Raw genomic sequence first — 26,142 nt, 5'->3', positions numbered from 1 at the left:
TTTCCACACAACGAGCTGTTCTTGTCTCCTTGGGCGTCTCCATATGTTAATCTGGGTGACTGTACATCCAATTTAAACACAATCCATTGAGAGGATATACGAGGCCGAGGCAACAATGGCCTCTCAGTGCCGCGGGCTGCTTTGCATCGGGGTGTGAGTGCAGACTCAGAGATGACCCTTGTTGTCCCTGCGGTCCGGGTGAAGCAGATGGGGAGAGGAACAATGGCCGGGCGGAGGGCGGCACTGACTGACACAGCCACCGAAGCTCCGAAGAATGCCTGGAGCCGAGCCAGCGCCCCATCACACCTGACCCTCCTCGTGTCCCATGATGCACCGCGGCCGAGGGGACGACACCTTCAAAGACGGCCCCTGGGCGTCAGAAGACCAGCAAACCACCCTGAAGAAGCAGCAGTTAGCACTGTGGACTTGGAAGAGGAGTACTGAGTAGACAGACGGACCCCACCCAACAACGACTAGCAGCATGGCGACGGCGAGCACCTCAGGACAGAGCGCCTTCGGGCTGGGGAGGAAAAAGAAGAACCCCGGGCTCATGGATCAGATTAGCAACTTCTTTGGAGGAGACAAAAAGAAAAGGAGCAAGGTGAGCATCCATGCATCTGCAGCTTAAGGGATAGTTCAGGGTTTTTTCTTCCAGACTAAAACTTAAAGGAAAACTCCAAAATTAGATCCTCGTTGTACAACAATGCTGTGCTAAAATAGCCCCGTTTTTAGAAGATAATCCACTGGGTTTGTAAAAGTTTAAGATGTAGGAAATTGTAAAGGAACACCCACAAAGCAAATCTCATCGTGGTCAAGAGCATTTACTGGTTTTAAGGAGGAAATTGGACATTTCCTAGTTTGTACTTTCTGACAATAGCCGCTTGAAGGAGCCAAGAACACTGGAGGCTCATTTCCCCGACCAGATGCTCCCTATAAAGATTTAAAAGGGCCATTCTTTCAGGTCCACACTTTATTTTGTGAGAAGAGGATTTTTATGTCTCTGGAAAAAGAAAATTCATTCTCATGCATAGAAGATGTAATGCTTTTTGCCAACCAAGCTTCTCCTTTAGTTTTAACTTTATCTTTCATATGGTTGATCTGAAAAACTGAAAAACATTTTTTTTTTAAACCTAATTGTCTGGACTGGACCAGTTTCAGTCATACATGTTTTAATTTTCTTAACTGCAGTTATTCCTTAGTTCAGATCTTTTTCAGAAACTCTTAATTTTTACTTTATCTTTTCCCTGATATGTTTCAGGCGTTCCGTCCTTGTATTATAGTTCAATGCCAAAAGGAAGCCACAAGCATAGGGATCAGAAAATGTCAAAGGCTTATCTTACTTCATTTGCACTGATGAAACTCAACAGAGAACACAGACACATTAATTAGGATAAAGAGACGTTAGTCGATCTGAATTTGTTTGTCAGACGGCACAGAGACGGTTGCTCTGGAGGTTGTCAGCGACCGTGTTTCAGCCAGCTACACCTGATAAATCAGGCCTCATGCTGTATTTTAATTGCCTCTAATTGCCTCAATTCACAAATTTCCTCCCGTTGAATATGATTGTAGTCCTTTCTTATACACCGTGAGATGTGAAACTGCTATAATTACTGTCATTATAACATTAGGAGGTGTGCTGCAGCTGGGATTTCCAGGAATAACTCATGTCCTAACTCTGAAACTCATGGGCAGCTTCTCCATCATGAATGTGCATTAAACATACAACTCTGTTGATTTAACACGATAAGTCCAGGTGAAATGAAAAATGTTTTTTTAACCATATAAATCAAATCCTGATCATATTGTCCACATTTAACAATATATGCATACAAATATTTAAAAAAAAATGTTCATATCTAAATTAAAATCTTCATTTCTTTTGTAAAACAAAATATGACGAGACCCATTTAACTTTAAGTGAGAAGGAAAGTGTGTGTGGAACAAACAGGAGCTCTTCATGGTACATTTCTAAGCCAGACCACTTTTTAGCGGGCCAATCAAATCGAAGGATTTAATTAAAATCCCTCTTGAATCGCCGGATCTCAAAAGTGAAGCCAAACCTAAAGTGCCTTAAACTTGCATTCTCTCTGCTGGCCACCAGGGGGCAACTCCTCTGGTTCCTCCTCTAAAAACCTGATGCCCTTTGATTTGATGACAGCTTGCTTTGACAGTAGCATCACTCAATCTGGTTCACATGTGACCTTTATGCAGTGACTTGACCTCTGTTGACCCTCACAGGGGTCGTTCCGGGGTCACCACGCCACCTCACCCCAGCAATCCTCCGCTCGCCGCAGGACCAACGAAAATGCTGTGGTGCATTTCTTCAGAAGCTTTGTAAGTTGTATACATCCTATCATACATTACACATCTTTAACTGTCTACATGTCGTGCCATTCTAACATCCTGAGTTTAATTCAAGTTTAAACAGCTTTTGAGCTCAACCGAGTTTGATTTATTGCTCAGAGAACGGAACAAAATGCAACTTTTCTCCAATTTATACCGTGGGAGTGTTGAACTGCCGGTGCCTTCTATTCGATTTACTTCGGCTCTAACTCTTGGCATCAACAGTGCGGCAACGCTAAACTGCTTTCCTTCCTCTCTGATTACAAAGCTGCATGACTCCTTCATTTACATACTGTTAAAAAAACACAAGGAATTGGGGGAAGTTGCAATCAGCAGCTCCATCATTTGTTTTCTTCCAAACAGTCTAGTTCCATCAGTCATTCTGTTGTTGTTGTTGCTTGGTGTCTCTCAGGTGTCCTCTCCTCGTCCTAAATCCAGGGTGAGTCTCATTTTTTCCCACATTATCTGTTTTGTTGTTCATTCCAGAGGTGTAGACGCTGGCTGGAGATGCAGAGATGCACTGATGATTTACCTCCGATCACTTTTTAGACGTGACATCCTTCTCTGTGTTGCTCAACCACAATGCTGACATGCTGATGTATTACGCATGTTCAACAAGTATTGGACAAACGGAAATTGGATTAATTGGATTAATACTTTAGGGAACCTTAAAGGTTGAGTAGGTGATTCAATTCCGAAACACTCTCTGTTATATTACTTGAAATCCTCGTAACCGATAGCAACGAATAAATTAAATGCTCTCACATCTGAAAAAAAAACCTTGCCCAATCAAAAAGCCGGGCTGGAGAATATAATTGGACGGCTACTCGTTTGGCATTCTGGGGGGAGTGGCTTTAAACAGAGGTCTGAACAAAGGGGGCGGGACTTCTTCGGTTCGGCGATGCATTCAAAGTCAGTGGTTTTTCCAAATGACTTACTCTGCTTTTAACGGCAAGAGTTTCCTTTTCATTTCCAAACGTTTTGAATTCATATGAGTTAATAAATTAACTGTAAAACAGTTAATTGGTGTCAAAAAATTGTGGACCCAAATGTAGGAAAGTAAGAAGGTGAATGAACAGCAAGCAATAACAAAAGTGCGAAATGTAAAAGCGTCAAGAAACTCAAAGGGAACACAGTAATGCTGGCCAGATAAAAGATGTGTTCAGACCAAACACACATCTAATTGTTCACATTTTCCGGGGATGATTCTCAGATGTGTTGAGGCGGACGCAGGCGCCACCACACTCCCCTCATCTCATCGTGTCACTGTCTGTTTCTCTTTCATGTCCAGTGGAGAGACGTCTTGGGTTTGGTACGTCACACAAACTTCCCTTCCTGACTGCACCGCTGTGTGTGTGTATGTGTGTGTGGTCACTGATCCCATTTAATTCTGTCTGTAGAGCTCCAGTGTGTCCTTTCTCTGCACAGCTGCGACCTAATCTCAGCCTCCTCCTCGTCCCGTCTCTTTCCCTTTCTTTTCCTCCTGGAAGAGAAATATCTTATATATACCTGAGCAGTCGAATCACGACGTATTCAAAAGCAGAAGCAAAATCTCTTTCATTCCCTGAAAAGAGTGATTCACTAATTCTTGGCTTATTGGTGAATTCATGACGATGGATTCTTCTTTGCTTCAGAGCGACTCGCTGCTCCTGGATGACTTTGAAACGGCTCGACTATTTATGAACCACAGCCGGTAAACATTTTCTCTTAGGACCTTTTGGCCTGCATCCTCCTCCTCTTCCTCCTCCTCTTCCTCTTTTACACCTCCAGTACTCCGTAACACCTCCACCCCCCTCTGAGCCAGAGATGACTCAGCGATTCTTTGTGTCTTCTCACCTGTCAGGTGACCCTGCTGCGTAGTGATGTCATATGTGTGTGTGTGACGGTGATTACTGATTATTTTCTGTCCCCTGAAGGTCTCCATTATGTGAGTCTGGTCTGGTTTAAAAGACACACATCCTTCCACCTTTATTGTCCATAAGGCAGAGATCTTCAACAGGGGGTTCGGGACCCCCTAGGGGGTCCACAGAGTTACTGCAGGGCTTTTGATCCCAAATTTTTTTTCTTCAAAAAATGTAAATATGTCCAAAAATACACATTAACGTGAATACAATCTATAATAACCAAATATAAATCGTCCTATTTGATCAAAGTTTTGAGGTGAAAATGTGACGTAGAAATGCAGAGAATTATAATATGTTCTATAAATATATGAATGTTCAACCATTGTACCTAATGGTCAAATGCACTTATTGGAAGTCAGTTAATTGAAATGTAATGTAATGTAATCTGTCAAAAAAAATTATTTTAATGTCTTAGCGTTGTATTTATACATCATAATAAGGTACTTTTGTAAGCTTCAGTACACATTATGATTGGCCGAGTTTAATAAGCAACACAGTTTTATCCGAGGGTCCCTCCACAGTGAAGGGGTCCTTGGCCTGAAAAATGTTAATGGCATTAAAAAACGAAATATCAAAAAGGTCAATTCCAGTGAAGAAAGAGAAAAAACAAAAAGTTATATTTACAAAAAGTATGCAGTCTTTTTTTCTTTTTTAAAATACTTATTGTGAAAAAATTAGCATTTTCTTAAAGTAGTTGGATCAATCTCCGACGCTCTGAGGTCAAACGTGTCTCATCTCGTGAAGAGAAAAAAGGACACGAGTGTAAATGAATCTGGTTGGAGGTTTTAAAGGTTACAGGACAGAGCGGCGGGTTGCAATCTGTGCTCATAGAGCGTCTTGTTCTAGGCCTCGTCGCCGCGTGCCGAGAGCACAAAGTCGCCGGTCAGAAGACGCAGAGACCAAAGCACGCTGTCCAGGATCTTCAACCTGGTGAGCTCACCACACGTCCATTTACTCAAATATGCATTATTACCTATCTGCATCTGGGCTTCATAAGTCTCCTGTCTGTGTTTGCCCATAATGCAACAGTGAGGCTCTCAACAGAGACCAGTGAGTAAGAAAATAAAACATTTCATAGACACGCTTTCACAGCAGCCTGCCATCCTGATAAACTAACCGGCTTCGAGGGCAACGTTTTCATTTTTAGTGACATGTAAACCCACATATTACATTCCTCACATTCATTCATATTTCTGCAGCATCTACCTCAACCTCTCTAGGGGTTTATTTCCAGTGTGGATGTTCTCCGCCAATCCCAACGACAATCAAAACCTGTCATGGAGTTCCAGAACAGTTGTTTTTAACATCTCCTTCTCTCCAGGGAGACACCAAGTCCCGTCCACCCCCCAAACGCTGGAGCACCATCTTCTAAGCTCTCCGCCGAGGACCGAACCACAGATCCAACGCAGATGGGACAGGACGACGGAGGGGACACAGATCTGCAAGCGCCTCAAGAAAACCATAACCCACTAACAGCAACGCCTCCTGTGTGTGTGGACAGTGACGTAGACAGAGTGTGAACCTCCACTCTCCAGGGATGCAGGCGGTCACTGTGCCGGTGTTTTTTGCTCTAATCCTACTTCCACAGACATCTCCTCGTCTAGCTGTTTAAAAGCGGTTTGGTTTGTGCTTTTGGTTCAATATCTTCTTGTGGAAAAACCACCTGATGGTGCTAGTGTCTGCTGTCTGAGGTTTCGTTTGTGGCAGATGTTTTTCTATGTGTCCCCCTGTCGTCTTTGTGCATCTCGTTTCTGTTTCATATGTGAAATCTAGATGGAGTGGTCCTGTCCGGAAACCCACGGATTGTTTTTTTGTTTCATTACGCTTAAGTGTAATTAATCAACATGTACAGTATCTCATTCAAAAAAAAGGCCCTTTTGAAATGCACTATTACGTAACTAAAGGATGTCCTAAAAAACAGCCGGTCCGCTCTGTTTTTCTATATCGTAGCGTTTTGCGTGGATCTCGTGTATCGTGAGTTATCCGCTTGCACCTTAAATGAAGCTTTGATGTGGTTTGTGTTTCATTTAGAAGACGACAGACAGCAGTTTGTTTTATCTGATGGTCGGATAGTAAGTGGTTCAAAGGTTTCAAAGGCAGAAGACGGGATGAGGAGCACTGAATGTTGATGTCAAACGTCCTGACGCAGAATTTGTTGGTTTCATTTTGTTCATAATAAGTGTACATGCTCTGTTTGTATGTCAATTTTAATAGAGTAGTCAAAAGAACTGTAAATGTGCTTTTTTTCGACATGTGGTGTTGCTACAGGAATATAGTGCTATGTTTCCCTTTTTTTAATGTTCATTCTAACTGGGAATAAACATGTTATGTCTCCTCTAAGTTATTAAATGTTTTAAAATATATCAAGTGTGTTGTCTTTATTACGCCTATTTTTATTTTTGGGGGATGTTTGTAGCTAACAGAATGAAAATCTGTATTTAGTTCACTTAGTTTAACAGTTTGGGAGGAGAGAGCCCACTAAAGTAACTTAAACTTGCATTATCTCTGCTGGCCATCAGGGGGCGACTCCTCTGGTTGCAAAAATAAGTAATTGTATAGAAGTGTATAAGAACACATTGTAAACATGAGTTCATGGTCTCAATAGTTTCCCTCGCCTTGAAGTCAACGTATTTTTTAAAGGGTTTCTGGTTAAGAATTATGAGATATTATTTTGATCGACAGCATATTCTTGCCCTGCTGTTAGATAATGGTTGTCCTTTGACTGTAAATTGAGATTATATGGACCCAGTATCAGAGGGGAAGTGCTTTAATATTACAAGAAATAATCGGTACCCTGATGTTTGTAACCATGACGATATCAGCGAGTGCAACGAGCTTCAAGGTTTACCGAGCAGCTGAATAACCGAAGAGGAAAAAAAACAAAGTGTGTCCCGTGTTTGCCCCTAACTCAACCCATGATTCACGAATGAACATTCCCACACACTCTGGAGTCACGTCCTCTGGAGGCCAATCATCATCTCAGACAGTAATCCCAATATCAAAGAGTTCTAGGACAAAAACAAGATCTCTATTAAGCTGTACGTTTTGTCCTACAGTTAATTGAACACCAAACAGGGATGATACTCGGGAGGTGGGGGGGAAAACAATGTTTCACATCAATAGAAATGCTGAGATAGAACTTCTCAAGGACAACTGCCCTTAAGACCACAATTAACAAAGAGCTCCGTCTGCATGCGATGTTCTAGCGATAATTGGCATATCTGCAGAACACAAAGACAGTTTTCCTGTGTTTGACGCATTTTAGCCTTCACACCTACGGTTAAATCCACCTGGAGACTTTCAATCAGGTTTGTCTTTACATTGAATCAGGCCATGCAGATGTCAGGTGAGAAAATAACCCCACAGATGTATTCAAATGCCCCAAAATAACTTTCTGATATATAGAGGCTCAAACTACGTCATTTCAACATCTGTGTAATTCTCTATACTGAGAATTGACTCGTTTGTGTCAGATTTGTGCATCGCATTGGTTCCCTCGACAAAAGGTTGGTGGAATTTTTCCACTGGATTTTGGAGTACCTCAGAAAATAACCTCTGTGGCAACCGGACATGTATGATTAAAGAGTTCAGCAAGATAATCTTCACAATTGAACATTTATGATGTTCCTCTTTTGCCATTGAAATGGAAATCTCTTAGGGCATCCTCAATGCCCCCGAATACATTAAATGACAGTCCCATTCATTGGCTCGTCCTCTTTCATGATCTCTGGGTCCTTAATGGAATTAATGGAAGAGTCTTCCTTCAAAGACAATGGAGATCTTTTATAATGTTTGATCACAGAGAAGAGATGCTGCATCATGGAGCAAGAGAGACCTCTAGTGCTCCACCATTGTGCTGCAAAGATGCTTTTCTGACGTGATCCAGTGTTCTGGTATGAGACTGTTCAGGAAAACGCTAGAATGACCCTCTACAATAAACGCATGATTCCACAATCAATGAGCAAACCCAAACGGTTTTTATTACCACACATACCAAGACTTCTTTCCTTTATATAGTGCGAAGAGACACCTATGTGGCACAGAAAACACTTTTAGGCCCTTGTATTTATTTTCTGATGCAGATCAATGGCAAATAATTTATGTGCAAAATGCAAACTGACTTTAATTGGACTGAAGAAGTACATTCACCATACAGATGTAGTTACCAGCATCACTACACAAGAACTGCACAAACTAAAAGGGACCGCCTGAACGAAGCATACGACTGCTCCTTTTTTGTCAGACGTATCTGTAACATGAAGAGAATGCACATAAAAAGGGATGAAACAAAAAGCGGCTGCTCAAAGAAGCCTTCAATGATTTGTGTCCTCATGTGTATGTATTTATGGAAATGCGGTTAGCGCTTTAATTCCCGCAAAAGCTCTCGCTGGCCTCCTCTTTAAAAACATGACCATCGGGGTCCAAGCTCTGTGTCTGAGTTCTGAGCTCGTCCACAATCCCAGACACGCTGCCCAACAGACCGCGCATCCCGTCCTCCATCTCCCGGTGAAAATCCACCTCCTCCACTTTCACTTGTCCTCCCGTCGCTAGAAAAGCCCCCCCGTTTTCAAACCCGTAGCCGAAGCTGCCGTCCATGTCGGCTGCAGCGGCGCCCGTGTTGTTGCCGTTGGCCGAGGAGCTGGAGGCCAGTCTCTCGCAGCGGGCCTGATGCCTGAGGAAGCTGTCTCTCCAGACCACCTTCTTCCCACACAGGCTGCACTCGTAGGGCCGCAGCCCCCCGTGAGTCTTAAGGTGCTTGGTCAGATGGTGCTTCATCTTGAAGGACTTTGTGCAAACGGGACAGCCGAAGGGCCGTAGGTTGAGGTGCTGCATCTTCACGTGCCGGTCACGCATACTCTTCAGGGTGTAGGCTTTGCCGCAGTGGCAGAAGTGGACTTTGCCCGTGTAGGGCGTGCCGGCGAGAGACACTGAGGAAGACGAAGATGGAGTCGGGGGTGAAGAGGCTGGCGGAAACGTAGCAGAGGGAGGAGACAAATGGCGGCTTGAGGTGGGGGTCAACGAGCTACCCTGTCCCACGCTGGTGGAGGGCCAGTTGACCTCTGACCCTGCCATGGTGAAGTCAGGAGACACGGGCACCAAAGGCCTCTGGGAAACCTGCCCCGTGCCGTCTTCTATCTCATCATACGTTTCTCTGCTGAACGTCCCTTCTGGGAAACATTCAAAGTCCTCCTCCTCGTCGTCCTCCTCGTCGTCTTTACTGCAGCTGCCACCCTCTCCGTCCGGCGGTCTCTGGTCTGGTTGAGACCAGGGGCCCGTCTGCCACTGCAGCCGGGCTGAAGCGGGACAGGAAGGGCCGGGAACTCCTGCACCTGTTTGGCAAGCGTGAGTGCTGACCAGATCCGAGGAGAGATCTCTTCCTGCCAGGTTTCTCTGCACTTTGTCCTTCACCTCCTCCACACTCGCCTTCCCCGTGGCTTGTCCTACATTCTCATTGGAAATGGGGTGAAAGTCTGCAGAGGAAATGTAAGACAAAGATCGAATCAAAACCATGCACAGTACAATCACACAATCATACATATATACATACGATGATTTTCAACTTGATTCCTGAGTTTAAGTGTGGGGGAATACACGTATATGAATGACATTAAACTTTGTCTTCCCTCTATTAAGATAATTATCGTCCAGCGGCAAAAACTTTCAGGATTCAATACAAAAAGGGCCCAGGGATCGCAGACTTGGTCAGTCGATTTGCAGCTTAACGTGGAATGTAACTAAAAGTCTAACTTTCTCTTGACAGGAGGAACCCGTCTGATTTTATATTGTAATTTAGATATTATAATTTCTAAATTACAAATTTTTACTACACAAGTGACCTAGTTTGATGAAATGATCCTCTTTCCTCTTCAGAAAATAATTAAAATATATTCCAGGAATTCCACTAAATAATAAACAAGATGTTTTTGACAGACAGACGTCACTTTTGTGTTTAAAGTGAATTGAGGCTTTTGTCTCTTACCACAGTGCCCCATTTGTGCAAAGCCTCCCTTCTTCTCTCCCGCTCCTTCCCCAACTCCCTCATCCGCCTCAATCTCTCTCTTCTCTTTCTTCTTCTTCTCTTGTGTCTCATCGCTCTCGCCGCCATCTCGGCTCCTATCGAGCAGCCTATCAGTGCTCGCTGGTGCTCCCCGCTGTTGGAACCTGACTTTCTGCTTTAATGCTTCACCACTAGGGAACCCCCCGTGGTACCGGCTATTGTGTCCAGGTCCATCATGAGCAAAGTGGCTGGATTTGGCATGGCTCGATACCCATGCCTCCTCGCAGTTGCCGTAATCACTCTCTACATAGCCAGGGAGGGTGTCCAGTTGAGAGTCGGCTAAGTGCTGGCCTGATGAGGGCCGTGGTCGCCCCCACCGGGGGAACTGCTGCGGACGTCTCCATGTAGCTAAGGGAGGCAAGGCGTCGGGCTTCCTCTCCTTCCGTCTTCCCTCCCTCTCCAGATATAAGCAGTCCGTGCTGCTCGGGGACTGCTGGCGGGACACAGTGCCAGGGTGAGCCTCGCCGGCGGAGACCTCTGCTGCGGGCCGGGGCCTCTTCAGGATCTCGGTGCATTTGTCCACGATGTGCCACATCTGGAGGAAACTGGCCACGGTGACGTAGTTCACGATGTCATCGTGCACAATGCTCAGCTGGCCCGTGTAGGCGGAGCTCAGGACACTCTCAAAGGCCACTGGATCCATGACAGAGGGAAGGGAAACGGTTGTAACATTCTTCAATAACACCTGTCGAGAGATACACAGAAATATAGGGTGAGAAACTGCATGTTCCAATCGTCTCGAAGCCAAAGGGTTTTTTTAATGGGTTTTTGGTTGGAAGCCTGAAATAAGGACTATGGTTAACACAAGCTTGAGATTTTGTTCTCGTTCATTTTGGTACGTCTTTAAAAAGGCGGTTGCTAACAAGCGGCTTAATGAGAATACTAAACGTCATCACCTCGTACACCCTCGTCCTATATACTTTACACAGAGCCCACAAGCTTCTGTTCGCCCACAGGCACAATCTAAAAATAGCACAAGTCACCCGTAGAGTTGTTTGGTCAAAGCGAGAATGCCAGCAGGTGCCAAGCGTCTGTTCTACTCTTCACGTTTTCAGCTTTTGAACCAAACGATCGTACTCACCAAGTAGACCAGCGGGTACATCCTCTCTCCCTACGTGCTTAGTCATGAACGTTTGTTTGCCACAGAGCTTATTTTCTGGAATAATCCTTTGTCGAGGGAACCAGATTGATGCTCACTTGATGCCTTTCAGATATGCGTCATGCCTGCAGCCCTCTACGTCTTGCACAATGATCCACCCTGGCTTACCTGGTCATGAAAGTAAGGCGAAGACGCAGCGAGCACACAGCGGTGAGCCCTGAACACTTGCCCTTGCACCTGGATGGAGAGATCACATAATCTGCCTTCTTCACGCTGGCGGTTCAGATTGTCCAGAACAGCAGCGCGGGCGCCAGGGAAACACACCTGGGCAGTCAAACCAGCTGGAGCAGCAGAAGCACTGCAGGTGGGATCCATGGTCACATAAAACTAGAGAAGAACAACGCATCAGAAAGGGAAACTGTGCTCCATCATTTCTAGTGTTTCTCATGGTTTATACAATATTCTGTGCCTATGTTTTGCTTCTGAAAGCATTAACTTGTACAGTAGATATCCATAAAGTATAGTGCATTCAAACATTTAAGGTTTTATCTTCAATGTTTTACAGTATGTGTTGCTGTCTGTATGTTTTTTATGATCGTAAAATGTTTACAATAAAGAAATGTGACATACACATTGTCTAAACATCTTACTGTAGTAGAAACACTAATACAACAATGACATTTAACTGAGGATAAAGCGAGACATGGACTCATTTCATTTCACCAATATATTATCTATTTTCTAGAGTAATTACATTCAAGCAGAGATGAAACAAGTCAGCGATAATCAATTAGTGGAACAAGAGATATCAAAAGAATGTTGATATGTTATTGTATTTTTCCTAGACAACGAAAAATAAATGTATTAGTGTCAGCCTCATAAGGTTAAAACAAGCTAATGTAATTTGTCATATCTGGCTGAGGGAACCTAGATTCATGGGTATATGGCAGAGAAATGGATAACAATAACACCGTAGTCCTACATTAACAATGACAGATATTGGTAGCAATGTTGCTCTTGCCTCAGATTAAAGTAGGTAAACGTATTGATTGGTGACGTGAAGTGAGAGAGCTTCCACCTGATGATCACTTCCACTTTAAACCGTTAGCTAGCTAGTGTTAGCTACGAACACGAACCGTCACATAAACGGCGGTATAAAATAAACCACTATTATTGACATGTAGTTTGGTCAAAGGTCTTGGTAAAGTCACTCATCCCTCAGTTAGCATGTGAAGTTAGCGAACGGGCTAATCACTGGCTAGCTACACGTTAGCTCGCTAGCTAGCAGTTGACGTTAGCTTAGTTACTTTACCTTGGATATGTCGGAATGTCGAGCTTTTTTTACTTTACTGGAGAGCGTCGCTGGCTATTTGCAGCACAACGTTATTATACACGAAGTACCATCGCTTGTTTGTGTATTTAAAAAAAAAAGAAGAAGCGAGCTCGTAAATGCTAACAGCAGCTTGCCCGTAGGCGTAGCTAGCTGATGCTAGCTGGTTGATAAAAACGCAGCATCAGCGAATCCTCACACACACAGAGCGTGAGTGGGTGTTTGGTGTTAAAGTTGTAGTTGTTATGAAATGCCATCACATCGGTCGGCAGCTAAAACATGTCGCTTTAGCTTTAGGAGGGTTCAGAGGGTTAATAAAAAGCTGGACGCACAAATAAACGGGCAGATATTGGACGTTATTGACTGATCTGCCGTTATGTGACGGTCTTCTGTTGACAGATACCCCTCCTTCCTAAACAGCGGAATCACCCCGCCCCGACGTGAGCTCAGTTAAAGGGCCGGTTCACACTAAAATCACAACCGTGAGGAGCCGTCTGTTGCTCTCAAACGCGCTGTAACCGGCAAGGTGAGTGGGGCCCCTATGGGGATCTCTCCAGACGAAGCTAGACTAGTTTAATATCAGCGGCGGGGCTTTTTTTCCCTCCTGTTTTCATATATAGTCGTCACATTGCTGCACGCGCTCAGCCGTTTTTTTTGGCCGCGGTGCCGCGGTGGCGCAGGAACAAAACGCCGTCACCCGCCACTGGATCTCTAATATTAGCTATTAGAGGCGTTTGTGTGTGTGTTTTTTAACGCTCACGCAGTTTTTGTCCTGCAAGGCCGGCACGAGCCCATCACCTCTTCCACGAGCGCAGCGGGGGGTTGGTGGGGGGTCACGTCTTTCCACATTCGTCGCCCGTCATCGCAGGGGAGGACAGCGGTGTTGCCTTTTCTTCCGCGGAGGCCTTTGGAGGAGAGGATGCCTCTATTTCAGGACAGTAGGCTCTGATTCCAGTGATCCGATTATTAGACCAAATAGATGAGTAATAGGCCTACTGGTAGCGTGTAGCTTGTCAAAAAAAGGTAGCAATTTCTTATCATAGAGCATGCAATTTAATTATATATGCACTGGTATGTAAGTGTACTGTAGACGGAAGCTTGCACGCTGCACAAAATATACATTTGTCATAATCTTTCTGCAATTTTCCAACATAAGAGAGCAGGGCAGACCCAGGCAGGTCTAATGCTTGCTCTGGGTATCTCAGATTAAGGGATAAAAAGAAATTAATCACATCTCAGGGTGTTGATCTGGGGAACACTTTGAGTCGGACATCCGGATTGTTTTATATGCAGCTTGATAATTAAAAGCAGGGGAAGAAAACCACCACTTGAAATCCTCGCTTGCAGAGATACATTAGGGGGCTGTGTCAGAGGCATCAATAATTTGTGGCAATACATCCTGCAGTCATAGGAATCTGCTGCAGGCTGGGGGGCGGTTAGGACGATACATCAGGCGTATAAGGGAAGTGCCTGTGGACGGATACATTTTGCACTTTACAACGCTACAGCAGCCGCTTGACACGTTTGGAATTCGCTCCGTCTTCTTGAAATATAAAAGAAAAGCTTTGTTCCATCGTTAAGAGTGTCATGACATTTGTTTAAAGTTTGAACAAAAGTCTTTTGGTGCTCCACACGAAGGGGCGTTGCTGTCAGAATTGGTACATTTCGGGGCTCCTCCTCTGATAACAGAGCTGCTGGAACATCTGGAGACATGGCACTGTTAAAGATCCTGCTCATCACTCTTCTCTGCACCAAGACTGGTGAGTTGACTTCCTGCATCCTTTATGGTTTGTTGCTACATCACGTTAAGGCAGAGTAGTGAGTGTCTTGTTGTTGTTGTTGTTGTTGTTGCAGTGGACTGTATCGGGGCCTGTGCAGAGGTGGACTCCGACACTGAGGCGGTGGCTGGCAAGGGCTTCAAACTGGGCTGCATCTCCTGCAAGAGGAGGAGCGAAGTGGAGAGTACGGCCACCGTGGAGTGGTACTTCAGGGGGAAAGGAGAGTCCGACTTTGCTCGCGTGAGTGCAAATTCATCACGGAGGACCTTCTTAGTCTGATGCCAGCACAATTTTATTTTAACGCTGACGCGGCACATTGTGGAGTGCGGGACATATTTGTGCTTCCAAAGGAGTTTTAGTCGTGCGCGCATCCATAAAATCACACACTGCATTCCTCAAGACACAAGCTTTTTATAAATGCGTGCATCATACACACCCAAGCTCTTAGACTCTCTTCCTCTCTCTCTCTCTCTCTCTCTCTCTCTCTCTCTATCCCGCCCACACACATCCGCCCTTGATCCCATCATAGCGCCCAGTGCTAAGGTCACAGTGATGTTCAGAGGCAATCAATTGTGATATTTTACACCACAGCTGGAGTCCATGTTGTGATCATGCAGCTGTACAGATGGTTCAGTCTAGCTTTATCCAAATGATCCAACATTCAGACCAAGCTTCAGGATCTGGACATTTGGAATGAAATTGAGGCGATGCGTTTATGCCGCCAGAGACGTTACGTCCTCAGGTCGTCTGTTCAATCACAGACGCACATCTGTCTGCTTTAATTCTCATGAACGTGATATCCCAGGAAGGCCTGGACGGAATTTGCTCACATTTTTAGTTCAAAAGTCCACCTGGACTCAAATATGAACCACTAAGAATTTGGAGGTCAAAGGTCAAAGTCTCTGTGACCTTACCTCCACCCCATTCTCATTGTGCCAAACACAAAAACTTAAACTTAACTGTTAGGTTTCGTTCACTAAACCTTATGTTTTGTGGCGTTATGAAGCCTTTTTACAGATTTATCTGTTTATTATTATTTATCCATGAAGAAAAACTGTCTATACAACAAAATAATAAAGTAACAAAATTACTACGATTCATTTTCTGTCACAGCAGGATTTTCATTAACCTTGTGGTTGTTTCCGTGGCGACAGATCTACACCTACAATGAGAATGGCCCAAACATCGAGGGCGATAACTTCATGGATCGCGTGGACTGGAACGGCAGTAAGAGGAGCCAGGACATCCAGGACGCGTCCATATACCTGCTGAACGTCACCTTCAACGACTCGGGCACCTACCAGTGCTTCTTCTACCGCACCCTCTTATACCAGTACTACGAGTACAACACCGTGATCAGCAAGGTGGTCCACCTCACTGTGGTCCCTAAAGGTAGGCGACGGTGGCATCCATACATGTCACTGTAGTAAAACAGCAACAATACATCCTCATTTAGTCATTTTTTATGGTGAATTTGAGATAAAAATGATAGGTTTGTTATGCATTCAGGTTTAAAACCTAGCAGTTTCAGATGCACATGACTATAATTCACAGGTAGCCTGTATCTGGATTCCTGAACAATGAGAAATTAGGAAGAATATGATGTGGTTAATACATTTTTCATTCTTAATACATTCTTAGAATGTATAAAATGACTCTGAACTTACTTTTAATGGGCTGAATTTCAGAGGTTTTGCTTTGTCGGGTGTCTGATTTCTTGATTTCCCGGCGTTTCATGTGTGCAGCGACCAGAGGAACGGCCTCCATCGTTTCCGAGGTCATGATGTACGTGACCATCATCGGCCTGCAGGTCTGGCTCCTCATAGAGATGATTTACTGCTACAGGAAGATATCAGCAGCTGGGGAAGAAGCGTTACGAGAAGCAGCGTAAGTATTGTCTGGATGCACATGAGCTCGGGACATGTGAAAACCTTGTAACTCCAGTGTTTGTTTTATTGAGGGATTTTACTGAGCAATCTAAACATTTCTCAGTGTTTGAAAAGCAGACACTTTGGAGATGCAAGGTTTGTATCCAGCGACATTAGAACACCAAGAAGAGCCCAAACTAAGTGCTGGAGTTTTAAGACAAATGCATTTGAGTGTCTTAAAAATAGAAATCCAGTAACGATATATCTGCTTTTATTTTTAAAATGAACTATAAATCCAAGGATTCTTTAAATTCGATTTTTAAAGAATTGAGGATAAGATTCAGTTTACATTTGGAAAAAACAAAAGGGTTGTTTCTGAAACACCTCAAACACATATTGAGCACTTCCATACTGCGATTTTGTGTTACTTATTGGCCGGCATGTATGCGGATACTGATATATCGGTCGGGCTCTGATGCGCTAAAGAGTGAAGCATTTTAAACACCTACGTTTTGCAGAGTTCAGCTCAAATGTGTGCCGAAAGCAAGCTGGCTTCTTTTATTTTTCCATCCTCTTTGGTTCATATTCTTCTCCTCCGTCTCCTCTTACAGTATCTTCTTCATTTTAAGATTATCATTGTTTGTGTGTTTTCACTTGTGTCTCTTTGTCTCACACTCCCCCCCGTCTACTTGTCACGTTTTCCTCTTGTCCGTCTCATCCTGTCATCCTCCTCCCTAGTAAAAACCAAAACCTCCCTCCTGTAAGTCAAACAACAAGGAAGAAACATCCGTCATACAACCAATACCTTTTGCATTTTTCCACCCATTTCACTGTGCTAACATTAAAAGCTTAACACTGTTTCACAACGTTGTTGTTTTTCTCCTTTTCCTCCTAGAAATGCTGAATATCTAGCCATAGCGTCAGAAAGTAAAGATAACTGTGCAGGGGTGCAGGTTGGAGAATAGCACAGGTATGTGACCCACATTAACCTCAGTTTGTTTCTTTGTAGGTTGTTGACCAAGTGTTTAATTCTGTTTCTATAAGAAATATTCTAAATTTTAGAAAATATTGTCGAACATTTGAACGTTTTTATACACATAAAAAAACAATGTATTATGTGTTACTTTAGGCATGATGCTAGGTGGATTTTGGGCAGAGCTAGGCTAGATGTTCCCCGTTTTCAGTCTTTATGCTAAGCTAAGCTAACGAGCTAAGGTGGATTTTGGGCAGAGCTAGGCTAGATGTTCCCTGTTTTCAGTCTTTATGCCAAGCTAAGCTAACGAGCTAAGGTGGATTTTGGGCAGAGCTAGGCTAGATGTTCCCTGTTTTCAGTCTTTATGCTAAGCTAAGCTAACAAGCTAAGGTGGATTTTGGGCAGAGCTAGGCTAGATGTTCCCTGTTTTCAGTCTTTATGCTAAGCTAAGCTAACGAGCTAAGGTGGATTTTGGGCAGAGCTAGGCTAGATGTTCCCTGTTTTCAGTCTTTATGCTAAGCTAAGCTAACGAGCTAACTTTAGTTTTGTTTGTTTCTGAAAAGTATCGATACCTATATTGAAATATTGAAGTACTTCAGTGCTTCTAGTGTTTATTGATGAGCTAGATTTCCTAAAAACACATTGGTTTTGAATCAACGCCATTAAATCCATTAACATACGTTGTCTTCATCATCAGGCTTCTCTTCCGTGGACTGAAAACATCCTTCCACTCTCTGACCTGCATGGAGACGACTTGTCCAGCCACTATCTTACCTTCTCCTTGACAAACAGCCCTCATGGCTACGACATACGAGAGCATGGAACCACTGTATATAGTCTCCTACGCCACAAAAGCATGTTCTGCTCTTCAACAGGAAACCATTATGGGAAACGGTTGTAACATTCTTCAATAACACCTGTTGAGAGATAGGAACAAAGACAGACTGAGTTTGGGGCATCTGCACAGAAATATAGGGTGAGAAAAAACTGCCTGTTCCATCGTCTCGAAGCCCAAGGGTTTTTTTTAATGGGTTTTTGGTTGGATGCCTGAAATAAGGTCTGTGGTTAACACGAGAGAGATTTTAATGTTTTTTTCTCGTTCATTTCATTTCAAGGCGGTTGCTAACAAGCGGCTTAATGAGAATACTAAACGTCATCACCTCGTACACCCTCGTCCTACATACTTTACACAGAGCCCACAAGCTTCTGTTCGCCCACAGGCACAATCTAAAAATAGCACAAGTCACCCGTAGAGTTGTTTGGTCAAAGCGAGAATGCCAGCAGGTGCCAAGCATCTGTTCTACTCTTCACGTTTTCAGCTTTTGAACCAAACGATCGTACTCGCCAAGATATTTCCTACGTACCTCACGTAGACCAGCGGGTCTGTCCTCTCTCCCTACGTGCTTAGTCATGAACGTTTGTTTGCCACAGAGCTTATTTTCTGGAATAATCCTTTGTCGAGGGAACAAGATTGATGCTCACTTGATGCCTTTCAGATATGCGTCATGCCTTCAGCCCTCTACGTGTTGCACAATGATCCACCCTGGCTTACCTGGTCATGAAAGTAAGGCGAAGACGCAGCGAGCACACAGCGGTGGGCCCTGAACACTTGCCCTTGCACCTGGATGGAGAGATCACATAATCTGCCTTCTTCACGCTGGCGGTTCAGATTGTCCAGAACAGGGAAACACACCTGGGCAGTCAAACCAGCTGGAGCAGCAGAAGCACTGCAGGTGGGATCCATGGTCACATAAAACTAGAGAAGAACAACACATCACAAAGGGAAACTGTGCTCCATAATTTCTAATGTTTCTCATGGTTTATACAATATTCTGTGCCTTTGTTTTGCTACTGAAAGCATTGACTTGTACAGTAGATGTCCAGAAAGTATAGTGTATTCAAACGTTTAAGGTTACTGTGGTATAAAGTAAACTAATTTTATCTTCAATGTTTTACAGTATGCATAAAATGTAAAATGTTGATACGTGGCTGTTTTTTTATGATCATAAAATGTTTACAATAAAGAAATGTGACATACACATTGTCTAAACATCTTACTGTAGTAGAAACACTACAACAACAATGACATTTAACTGAGGATAAAGCGAGACATGGACTCATTTAATTTCACCAATATATTATCTATTTTCTAGAGTAATTACATTCAAGCAGAGATGAAACAACAAGTCAGCGATAATCAATTAGTGGAACAAGAGAAATCAAAAGAATGTTGATATGGTATTGTATTTTTCCTAGACAACGAAAAATAAATGTATTAGTGTCAGCCTCATAAGGTTAAAACAAGCTAATTCAATTTGTCATATCTGGCTGAGGGAACCTAGATTCATGGGTATATGGCAGAGAAATAGGGGGAGCATACGTCAGTCCAACGGCCCAAAAGTCCGACCGCCCATCTCTCCGACTACCCATTAATCCGACTTTTCTAGCCCCATTGGTCCGACTGCCCATTGCTCCGACCAAAATAATCTCTGTATTCCGACCAGGGCTAAATCCAACCATCCAGAATTCCGACTTTGGACCGAACCGGCTCTGGGTCAGTTTGGAAAGGCTCGAGGCGAAGGAGATTCACAGTCATGGTTTAAATGTTTGCCTCTTTTTGACCATCACTGGCCGCGTTTCCCAGATTCGATCGTTCTTAAGGACTTAAGAAGGCTCTTAAGAAGGGTTCGGCTAAGAAGGAGCGCTAAGATACGGGTGTTTCCCAGACGCGTTCTTAACTGCCTTCTTAGGAGAACCTTAAGATCAAGCCAAAGATCTTAAGAAGCTCTTAGTGGGAGCTGTCCACCGCGGTGGTGCTGAAACTGAATCAATGGATGCCAGGTAAATCAATCACCCACCTCTTTATCAGCGCATAAGTCACATACAGCGCCCCGTGGTCCCCCCGACACAGGTGCAATTAGGCTACGCATGTATTGTGTGTGTGTGTGTGTGTTTGTACCAACAGGTGTATCCAAGTAGTAATCAAGCCCATTAGCGCATATATACCCCTGTGGATATAGGCACACACATGTGAGAATGGAATGAGGGTGCCATCCACCACACCGATCACCCGGGGATCCCAGCCACTGCGTGGAACCCTTGGTGGACCTGGCGGACATCGCTGCGTAAAAAAACGCAGCGCAGCCAGGAGCTGCACCTCCGGGCTGAGGGCAAAATTGCAGCGGGTTGCTCTCTGGATGTGTGGAGACAACAGAGTGATCAGCCGTTGGATCTCCGCACGGGGCAGCCGGTACTTTGCCTGGACAGCCCGGTCTGACAGCACGTCCAGTGGGGAGAAGTGCTGATGCACGTATGCATTTATGGAAACCGTCTGGCTTCGCGCACGGCGACGCTGTTGGTTCACAGCGAGAATGTGCTGTATTGCAGCCATGGACTTTGGCTTTTTCTTTACTTTGTTTTTTTTATGTGTAGTACTATAAACTCATATATGCAGATGTGTGTGGAAAACTTAAACCTGTAATTCAATAAAAAGTTGTTTTTTCTTCTCTACTATGAGCCTATGTTTCTTGCGCCACAGGTCCGCAGCTGTGAGCGTTCTACATTGAGCATTGTTTTATTTCGAAAAGTGGAGAATATAAATTTCCCTGACGAGGCTTGATCACTGAGCATTTGGTCGCTAAGAAGGCTGTTAAGAGTGGGTCAGCTCGATCTTACGTTTCCTTCTTAGTGAAAGATCTTCTTAAGCTAAGAGCGACTCTGGGAAACACATCCTTCTTTCACAGCGTTCTTAAGAGCGCTCCTAAGAAGATCTTAGCACTTAAGAGCTTCTTAACGAATCTGGGAAACGCGGCCCTGGGAAACGCGGCCACTGTTGTTTATGGATTTTGGATTATTCAGTTCGTTAATTTGATGGCTTTTTCGTTATTTTTGAAATGTATTACTATTATGTAATCAAGTGTGTCTGTGTTTTCACCTGCTTTGGGAAATTAAACCGTTAAAAGAACCACACAGTCGCTTTTTTGTGTCTTGGAGGTGCGTTCAAACGCCACAGGCTGCATTGTCGGCATGATGCCTTGACAGATTCACTTATTTACTTAAGGACGATAAGTTTTCTCGCTTTTGCTAATTTTTAATTTATTTGGGACCAGGCGTTTATTTGTTTCAATCACTTAACAGACCAGGCGTTTATTTGGGACCAGGCGTTTATTTGGACCAGGCTTTAATTCCTTCCTCTCAAAAATCCGGGATGAAAATGTCACAAACTTCTCCAGCTTCTCGGTGAATTCTCTGGCATCCTTCTGGTCAATAGTTGTTCGTCTTCTGCAAGTGAAGTTGTTGCGGCGGAGGAAACGATTTATCCAACCAGCACTCGCGGCAAACTCCTCATCTCTGCTGTCACTCACAGTGGCGTACATTTGTTTCATCATCGCCCTGATCATTTTGCGGGACACACTCTCGTGGCATACCCGTTTGCTGATAACCCATCCCCGCATGTTTATCTCCAGCTCCTCGCTAGCCTTCTTCACCTCCACCAGGCAGCCTGGCCCTGTTGCTGTCCTCCTCGGACAGACGCTGAAGCTCCGTTTAATCTTTTCGCCAATGTCTCACTCTCTTCTGGTCGACAGAGAAACGTCTAGCGGCTGCTCCTCCTCTGCATATTTTAAGACAGAAAGTTTGAATTTCAAGTCGTACTTTTTTGCTGCACCGGAGCCATGGCGATCATCAGTGTGATATTGACTGACAGAAAGCACAATACGTGAAGAAGGCGAAGAAGAAAAACGTGCAGTGTCAGTGGACACGTCTTCTTCCTTGATTTAAACAAATAATAATAATTAGACTCGGCATTTATTTGGAACCGGCGGTTATTTATCAAAATATACACCTGCACCCGGCGTTTAAAGGGAACCCGGCGGTTAATTGAAACCCGGCTATTATTTGGTAATTTACGGTAATTCTTTGTCTAAGTCGGCTGCCAATCTGCAGGGGACAGTGCGTGTCATAAGCACGATAACAAAAGTGTACACAAACAGAGAATCAGGTGGCAAAAATAAAAGAAAGTGGCAAATACATAAGCCTCTCTGACCCAGAGCCCTGTTGCGACGCATCGTCATGGAGGCCGATCAGCACCATGGACAGCTCCGCTAACAACCCGGACCTCAGCGCATCATTTGCGCACAACGTGCACCAGTGTTACTGTAATAACACAGGGGTGGGCAATATTTTATTTAAAATTAGCCAAACCATCAGCCATAGGTACTGAAGAAACATAAATATGGACTCGAGGCATTTTGTTTTACTGATCATTAAGTACCCAAATGACTGCATCAATAAATGAGGAAATGATATTCACAGACCCTATTTTAAACAAAAACATGATCAGCCTAGTAATGGATATTACAATTAACCACTCAGATAACCCAAATTTGTTTTTTCCTTCTATTTTTTTCCTTCTATCTACAACGGTCATATGACCTTCTATGATTTTATTAGCCTTTACAGCAGAGGTGGGGGCTGGGGGTGGGGCCATGAGCATCAGGCCAGGGGTCGATCACAGCACCATGGACAGCGCTGTTGTTTTGTTTTTCTTTCAGGACCTCCAATGCACATTAATCACTTAATTTGTATCAAAAAAGGCTATAGGCTATTACAAGTCAAATAAATTGGCCGCGTTTCCCAGATTCGTTAAGAAGCTCTTAAGTGCTAAGATCGTCTTTGGAGCGCTCTTAAGAACGCTGTGAAAGAAGGACGTGTTTCCCAGAGTCGCTCTTAGCTTAAGAAGATCTTTCACTAAGAAGGAAACGTAAGATCGAGCTGACCCACTCTTAACAGCCTTCTTAGCGACCAAATGCTCAGTGATCAAGCCACGTCAGGGAAATTTATATCCTCCACTTTTCGAAATAATAAACAAACAATGCTCAATGTTGTAATGCGCTAAAAAAAACAAAAAAAATGTCATTGAATTACACGTTTAAGTTTTCCACACACATCTGCATATATGAGTTTATAGTACTACACATAAAAACACATCAACAACCCTGTGGCATTTCACAGATATCAAGGAAACAGATGTAATTGAACTCAGCTGAACCTCCACCTGCTACTCTATATAAAGGCGTTGCCAAAGTCCGCGCGTGTGAGAAACCATGGCTGCAATACAGCACATTCTCGCTGCGAACCAACAGCGTCGCCGTGCGCGAAGCCAGACAGTTTATATAAATGCTTACGTGCGTCAGCACTTCTCGCCACTGGACGTGCTGTCAGACCGGGCTGTCCAGGCAAAGTACCGGCTGCCCCGTGCGGAGATCCAACGGCTGATCACTCTGTTGTCTACACACATCCAGAGAGCAACCCGCTGCAACTTTGCCCTCAGCCCTGAGGTGCAGCTCCTGGCTGCGCTGCGTTTTTACGCAGTGGTGAGCTTCCTGGAGGTGGTGGGGGACGGCACCGGCCTCAGCAAGGCATCGGTGTCACGGAGTGGGGCAGCTGTGATACGGTTCTCCTGCGTCATGCCCGGACCTACATAAAGATGCCCACCACACGAGACGAGGTCCGCCAGGTCCACCAAGGGTTCCACGCAGTGGCTGGGATCCCCCGGGTGATCGGTGTGGTGGATGGCACCCTCGTTCCAATCCACAATCCCTCCCTGGTGGATCCATGCTGGATCGGTAGGAAGCACTACGCCCATCTCCTCCGCGGTGAACGCCGGTGCCCGCTTGGTTTGCTTGCTGCTGCTTTCTTCCATTCTCACGTGTGTGTGCCTATATCCACGGGGGTATATATGCGCTAATGGGCTTGATTACTACTTGGATACAGCTGTTGGTACAAACACACACACACACACACACACACACACACACACACACACACAATACGTGTAGCCTAATTGCACCTGTGTCGGGGGGACCACGGGGCGCTGTGTGTGACTTATGCGCTGATAAAGAGGTGGGTGATCGATTAGCCTGGCATCCATTGATTCAGTTTCAGCACCACCGCGGTGGACAGCTCCCACTAAGAGCTTCTTAAGAAGCTTCTTTGGCTTGATCTTAAGGTTCTCCTAAGAAGGCAGTTAAGAACGCGTCTGGGAAACACCCGTATCTTAGCGCTCCTTCTTAGCCGAACCCTTCTTAAGAGCCTTCTTAAGTCCTTAAGAACGATCGAATCTGGGAAACGCGGCCATTATATGTAGCAGCAGTGAGTCAGAATGGTACGATCTTTTTTTCATAACCATATTTTGCGATGATTTGATGAACAGTGAATGAGACTCCTCCGAATCCAATCAACGACTATTCGGGGTCACCTCTAGTGTTAACAAAAGTCAAAACTAACGGAACAGCCTACCCAGCACCCCTCAAAACAAACTCCAGTATGGTTATTGTCCCCAGCACTTTTCAAAATAAACTGACGCCCCACTTCTGCAGCCGTCTTGTCTGTGGATTTCACTGAACAAAATGTCATGCAGAGATTATTATTTTATTTTTTTAACTTTAGTTTCTTTTGGATTTTTGTGCGTATTATGGAGCCGTTTTGGTCCGTGTTTGTAAGTCTTTTTTTTCCTGGATAAAATTTTCTAAAGTTGCAACAGTGTGTGATTGAAATCCACCACGGTCTGCTTCCCGTTAAAGGCATCTCCTCCTTCGGATGCCGAGACTTTGTGTTTATTAATTAAGCTTTCACTGACTGTATCACATCTGTGCACATGTCTTAAAAAATAAAGGAACAGGAGCAGGACCCACGAACTTTTGACTACACTTTGGTGCCGTCAAAATACAGGAGATTAAGTTGATATCTCAGTCTATCCTGCTTCTGGGCCGGATTAGTCGGTCTAATACTCCGTCGTAATTACTGGGAGTCGTAACACCGGGCATACTGGGGAAATGGGAGGTCGGACTAATGGACAAAAAAATATAGAAATGTATGGTCGGAGAAATGGGAATTCGAAATTTTGGGTAGTCGGAGAAATAGAGAGTCGGACTAATGGACCCAAAAATTAAGAAATGGGAAGTCGGACAAATGGGAAGTCGGACGAATGGGAAGTCGGACAGACGCCATGCGCCCGAGAAATAGATAACAATAACACTGTAGTCCTACATTAACAATGACAGATATTGGTAGCAATGTTGCTCTTGCCTCAGATTAAAGTAGGTAATCGTCAATAAACGTATTGATTGGTGACGTGAAGTGAGAGAGCTTCCACCTGATGATCACTTCCACTTTAAACCGTTAGCTAGCTAGTGTTAGCTACGAACAAGAACCGTCACATAAACGGCGGTATAAAATAAACCACCATTATTGACATGTAGTTTGGTAAAGTCACCTCAGTTAGCATGTTAAGTTAGCTAACGGGCTAATCACTGGCTAGCTACACGTTAGCTCGCTAGCTAGCAGTTGACGTTAGCTTAGTTACTTTACCTTGGATATGTCGGAATGTCGAGCTTTTTTTTACTTTACTGGAGAGCGTCGCTGGCTATTTGCAGCACAACGTTAATATACACGAAGTACCATCGCTTGTTTGTGTATTTAAAAAGAAGAAGAAGAAGCGAGCTCGTAAATGCTAACAGCAGCTTGCCCGTAGGCGTAGCTAGCTGATGCTAGCTGGTTGATAAAAACGCAGCATCAGCGAATCCTCACACACACACACACACACACAGCGTGAGTGGGTGTTTGGTGTTAAAGTTGTAGTTGTTATGAAATGCCATCACATCGGTCGGCAGCTAAAACATGTCGCTTTAGCTTTAGGAGGGTTTAGAGGGTTAATAAAAAGCTGGACGCACAAATAAACGGGCAGATATTGGACGTTATTGACTGATCTGCCGTTATGTGACGGTCTT

At 44.3% G+C, this 26,142-nt stretch overlaps 3 protein-coding genes and 1 long non-coding RNA gene across 10 annotated transcripts; 2 read left to right on the top strand and 2 right to left on the bottom strand.

Annotated features, from left to right (window-relative positions):
* Positions 1-377: 377 nt before the first annotated feature.
* Positions 378-6,610, top strand: mbpa (myelin basic protein a). Of its 4 annotated transcripts, XM_084032816.1 has the most exons (7): positions 378-601; positions 2,239-2,334; positions 2,756-2,782; positions 3,635-3,655; positions 3,978-4,036; positions 5,094-5,177; positions 5,569-6,610. In XM_084032816.1, the coding sequence occupies exons 1-7, from the start codon at positions 482-484 to the stop codon at positions 5,765-5,767; spliced, it is 606 nt and encodes a 201-aa protein (XP_083888942.1). In that variant the 5' UTR covers positions 378-481; the 3' UTR covers positions 5,768-6,610. The 4 variants fall into 4 exon arrangements, with proteins under 4 accessions (XP_083888942.1, XP_083888944.1, XP_083888943.1 ...); XM_084032817.1 differs by lacking the exon at positions 3,978-4,036 and having other exon boundaries at positions 381-601; positions 5,569-5,679; XM_084032818.1 differs by lacking the exons at positions 3,635-3,655; positions 3,978-4,036 and having other exon boundaries at positions 380-601; positions 5,569-5,679.
* Positions 4,911-5,687, bottom strand: LOC311028338. Its single transcript, XR_014598708.1, has 2 exons — positions 5,553-5,687; positions 4,911-5,182 (listed from the first exon to the last, which is right to left on the bottom strand). It is a non-coding gene; the product is annotated as an uncharacterized lncRNA (long non-coding RNA).
* Positions 6,611-8,220: 1,610 nt separating the features above from the next.
* Positions 8,221-25,890, bottom strand: zbtb22a (zinc finger and BTB domain containing 22a). Of its 3 annotated transcripts, none has more exons than XM_084031434.1 (4): positions 25,724-25,890; positions 18,906-19,109; positions 10,228-10,990; positions 8,221-9,718 (listed from the first exon to the last, which is right to left on the bottom strand). In XM_084031434.1, the coding sequence occupies exons 2-4, from the start codon at positions 19,095-19,097 to the stop codon at positions 8,613-8,615; spliced, it is 2,061 nt and encodes a 686-aa protein (XP_083887560.1). In that variant the 5' UTR covers positions 19,098-19,109; positions 25,724-25,890; the 3' UTR covers positions 8,221-8,612. The 3 variants fall into 3 exon arrangements, with proteins under 3 accessions (XP_083887560.1, XP_083887561.1, XP_083887559.1); XM_084031433.1 differs by lacking the exons at positions 18,906-19,109; positions 25,724-25,890 and adding exons at positions 11,573-11,791; positions 12,717-13,089 and having other exon boundaries at positions 8,222-9,718; XM_084031435.1 differs by lacking the exon at positions 25,724-25,890 and having other exon boundaries at positions 18,906-19,112.
* Positions 13,954-18,234, top strand: LOC311027410 (sodium channel regulatory subunit beta-1-like). 2 transcript variants are annotated; one of them, XR_014598608.1, is made up of 7 exons: positions 13,954-14,494; positions 14,589-14,752; positions 15,667-15,904; positions 16,258-16,399; positions 17,119-17,140; positions 17,276-17,350; positions 18,051-18,234. XR_014598608.1 is itself a non-coding variant. In XM_084031436.1 (6 exons), exons 1-5 carry the CDS (start codon positions 14,446-14,448, stop codon positions 17,343-17,345), a joined length of 663 nt encoding a protein of 220 aa, XP_083887562.1. In that variant the 5' UTR covers positions 13,956-14,445; the 3' UTR covers positions 17,346-17,350; positions 18,051-18,234. The 2 variants fall into 2 exon arrangements, 1 of the variants encoding a protein (XP_083887562.1); XM_084031436.1 differs by lacking the exon at positions 17,119-17,140 and having other exon boundaries at positions 13,956-14,494.
* Positions 25,891-26,142: the final 252 nt, after the last annotated feature.

The sequence above is a fragment of the Eutrigla gurnardus genome, assembly GCF_963514095.1.
Source record: "Eutrigla gurnardus genome assembly, chromosome: 17".
In the NCBI taxonomy this organism is placed as follows: domain Eukaryota; kingdom Metazoa; phylum Chordata; class Actinopteri; order Perciformes; family Triglidae; genus Eutrigla; species Eutrigla gurnardus.
Note: the sequence above shows the minus strand (reverse complement) of the source record. Positions and strands in the feature narration are given on the sequence as shown.

Coding starts and splice junctions, on each gene's coding strand:
- mbpa (XM_084032816.1), top strand. CDS start 482: ATGGCGACGGCGAGCACCTCAGGACAGAGCGCCTTCGGGCTGGGGAGG. Junction 602..2,238: donor ACAAAAAGAAAAGGAGCAAG/GTGAGCATCCAT, acceptor TGACCCTCACAG/GGGTCGTTCCGGGGTCACCA. Junction 2,783..3,634: donor CTCCTCGTCCTAAATCCAGG/GTGAGTCTCATT, acceptor TTTCATGTCCAG/TGGAGAGACGTCTTGGGTTT.
- zbtb22a (XM_084031433.1), bottom strand. CDS start 11,779: ATGGATCCCACCTGCAGTGCTTCTGCTGCTCCAGCTGGTTTGACTGCC. Junction 10,991..11,572: donor CGCCTTACTTTCATGACCAG/GTAAGCCAGGGT, acceptor ATCTCTCGACAG/GTGTTATTGAAGAATGTTAC. Junction 9,719..10,227: donor TGCACAAATGGGGCACTGTG/GTAAGAGACAAA, acceptor TTTCCTCTGCAG/ACTTTCACCCCATTTCCAAT.
- LOC311027410 (XM_084031436.1), top strand. CDS start 14,446: ATGGCACTGTTAAAGATCCTGCTCATCACTCTTCTCTGCACCAAGACT. Junction 15,905..16,257: donor CCTCACTGTGGTCCCTAAAG/GTAGGCGACGGT, acceptor TCATGTGTGCAG/CGACCAGAGGAACGGCCTCC. Junction 16,400..17,275: donor GAAGCGTTACGAGAAGCAGC/GTAAGTATTGTC, acceptor TTTTCCTCCTAG/AAATGCTGAATATCTAGCCA.